General features: G+C 40.4%; 1 protein-coding gene across 1 annotated transcript; it reads right to left on the reverse strand.

The window, feature by feature from the left end:
- Positions 230-2562, reverse strand: LOC104763221 (putative polyol transporter 1). Its single transcript, XM_010486626.1, has 3 exons — positions 2436-2562; positions 1987-2333; positions 230-1294 (listed from the first exon to the last, which is right to left on the reverse strand). The coding sequence occupies exons 1-3, from the start codon at positions 2560-2562 to the stop codon at positions 230-232; spliced, it is 1539 nt and encodes a 512-aa protein (XP_010484928.1).

The following is a 3037-nucleotide window of genomic DNA, read 5'->3' on the forward strand; positions in this document are numbered from 1 at the left end:
AAACCTATGTTGCACAGATATTAATAGAAACTACAAATGAAGATTTTCTTACTCATTAGTCATTCTTTGCAAAACAATTATTAAAGCTATATATATATATACAACATGGCAAGTCAAATTTTCTATTAATCTTCTTTAGTGGTTGCACTCATCCCATGAAGACTCGGTTACGAGAGTTTTTTGATATCGATGTTCCAAAAATAAAATGGAAGCAAATTTTGTCTCACTCTCATTGTTCATCATCAACAATTTTTTTGTCCTTGGTCCTTACGTTGTTCTTTTTGTTTGCGCTGTAACTCCCGAAGAGACTCTCCATTTCTTCTAAAGCCACACCACGTGTCTCTGGCAGGAAAATGAAGAAGAAGACCCATGCGGCGGCCGAAACTCCAGCAAAGAGAAGGAACGCACCACCGATGGTGAGACCCTTAGAAAGAGACAGGAATGTCATTCCGATAATACCACTCATCAATCTATTCAACATCACTCCCAAACTTGCACCTTGAGCTCTTAGCCTCACGGGGAATATCTCTGAGCAGTAAACCCACGTCACGGGACCTGCACCTATTGAGAAACTTGCCACAAAAGACATCACCGTCGTAACGCTAAGCCCTATAGCCCACTTGAGAGTTTGTACGGGGTTCCTGTTGATTACTGTGAGACTAGTTCCAAGCGCTGTCAAGGAAATAAACATTCGGCCCATACTCGTAAGCAACAAGGCACGACGTCCAAACCGATCAACCACACAAGTCCCTACCACGATGAAGAGGGTCTTGACAACTCCGACAGCCACCGTAGCCAAGAGCTGGTCATTCTTGGATCTTAGTCCAGCCTTTGAGAAGATGGTCGGAGAGTAAAGCACGACAGCATCGATTCCGGAGGCTTGTTGGGCGAAGTGGATGCCAAGACATGCTATGAGGATGTGTCGAACGGATGGCGTTGGTCGGACAATAAGGTCCTTCCACACGCCTTTACCGGCAGTCTTCTTGTTTGGCACGACAATAACATCGTCTGTCATATCATCAGGGATTCCAGCCGCACGTTTGATGTCATTGAGCCTAGAGATTGCTTCTTCTTTAGTGTTTGAGGTTTTGTCAAGAACTTTAAAAGCATCTCCAATGCGACCTTGGACGACTAACCACCGTGGAGACTCCGGCATTGCCAACACTCCAATGGCTAGGAATACTGCAGGAACCGCTCCAATCCCTAACATGAACCTCCAGCTGAGATGCTCAGGTAGCTTGGAGAAGAAGTAGTTGGACAAATATCCTAAAAGTATACCAATGTTGATAAATATCTGCATAAAAAAACTTACTATCATCAACCTCCATGTACAATCTTTATATATAATATATATTATATAGATACTAACAAAGGTTTAATATATTGTACCTCAGGGAAAGAGCTAAGGAAACCACGGGAAGAGGCAGGAGCGACTTCAGCGGTATAAACAGGCGCAATCATCATAGCATAACCGACACCGATACCAGCTACAAAACGACCAACCATAATGAAAGGATAGTTTGTGGGAAAACCCATGCGAAGAGCACCACGAAAGAAGAAGGCTCCTGCCAACACTATGGTATATCGTCTTCCAATCCAATCTGAAGTTCTACCGGCCGCGCCTGAACCGATCAGAGAGTAGATATTCAGGATCCCCATAAGAATCTCAAGTTGAATGTCCGACAGTTTCAAATCGTCTTTTATGAAAATTGCAGCTCCACTCANCGACTAACCACCGTGGAGACTCCGGCATTGCCAACACTCCAATGGCTAGGAATACTGCAGGAACCGCTCCAATCCCTAACATGAACCTCCAGCTGAGATGCTCAGGTAGCTTGGAGAAGAAGTAGTTGGACAAATATCCTAAAAGTATACCAATGTTGATAAATATCTGCATAAAAAAACTTACTATCATCAACCTCCATGTACAATCTTTATATATAATATATATTATATAGATACTAACAAAGGTTTAATATATTGTACCTCAGGGAAAGAGCTAAGGAAACCACGGGAAGAGGCAGGAGCGACTTCAGCGGTATAAACAGGCGCAATCATCATAGCATAACCGACACCGATACCAGCTACAAAACGACCAACCATAATGAAAGGATAGTTTGTGGCAAAACCCATGAGAAGAGCACCACAAAAGAAGAAGGCTCCTGCCAACACTATGGTATATCGTCTTCCAATCCAATCTGAAGTTCTACCGGCCGCGCCTGAACCGATCAGAGAGTAGATATTCAGGATCCCCATAAGAATCTCAAGTTGAATGTCCGACAGTTTCAAATCGTCTTTTATGAAAATTGCAGCTCCACTCATCACTCCTATATCTGCAACATCCATAAAAGTAAGGATAATTATCTAAGCAGTAAATCCAAACCAACCTCAAAATGGGTGTTAGTGAATTATAAGAATTTATAAGGAAGACGAACCATAACCAAGGATGATAGACGTCATGGATGCTAAGATTGCACAAGCAAAAGCAAATCGGCTTCTATTCCCTCTTGGTGGCTCGAGCTCCGTAACAGCAACACCTCGTTCTTCTCCTGAGGAACTCATTGTTTCCACCGTGATTATAAAACTTACAGTGAATAAATAATTAATTGGTAAGGAGAAGAGAGTGTTATTAGCAGAAAAAAAAAATTCTTGTGAGCTACGAATTCTATTAAAAGATGAGGATTTAAATAGATGTGTGATCCATGCTCACAACTGAAGCCAACTAAGATCACATGTTTTAGAAAATAACAAACAAGCATCCAGTTGATTAATCAGTTATAGAAAATGGTTTTATAAAGTTCTAAGAATAAAAATCGGATTAGAAGTTATCAAGAGACACATGTTTTAAAATCAGAATAGAAGTTATAAAATCAGTTATAGACACATATTAATCTACAAGATTTGTTCTAAAATTGACTATATGTTTTAAGATTTTGAGATTTGTCGTCGTACTTTTAATTTTTTTGGTTATTATCTTAACAAAATTTAGAAACATACGTAACTAAATAGACATCCACAAATGTCAGATTGTTATAAT

This window comes from Camelina sativa, chromosome 18 (genome assembly GCF_000633955.1).
Source record: "Camelina sativa cultivar DH55 chromosome 18, Cs, whole genome shotgun sequence".
NCBI classification, from domain to species: domain Eukaryota; kingdom Viridiplantae; phylum Streptophyta; class Magnoliopsida; order Brassicales; family Brassicaceae; genus Camelina; species Camelina sativa.

What these genes read in the sequence shown, in the direction of transcription:
- LOC104763221 (XM_010486626.1), bottom strand. Translation starts at nt 2,562, where the DNA reads ATGAGTTCCTCAGGAGAAGAACGAGGTGTTGCTGTTACGGAGCTCGAG. An exon ending in GTCTATCATCCTTGGTTATG is followed by an intron (nt 2,334 to 2,435) that starts GTTCGTCTTCCT and finishes TGGATGTTGCAG; the next exon opens with ATATAGGAGTGATGAGTGGA. An exon ending in TCCTTAGCTCTTTCCCTGAG is followed by an intron (nt 1,295 to 1,986) that starts GTACAATATATT and finishes TTTTTTATGCAG; the next exon opens with ATATTTATCAACATTGGTAT.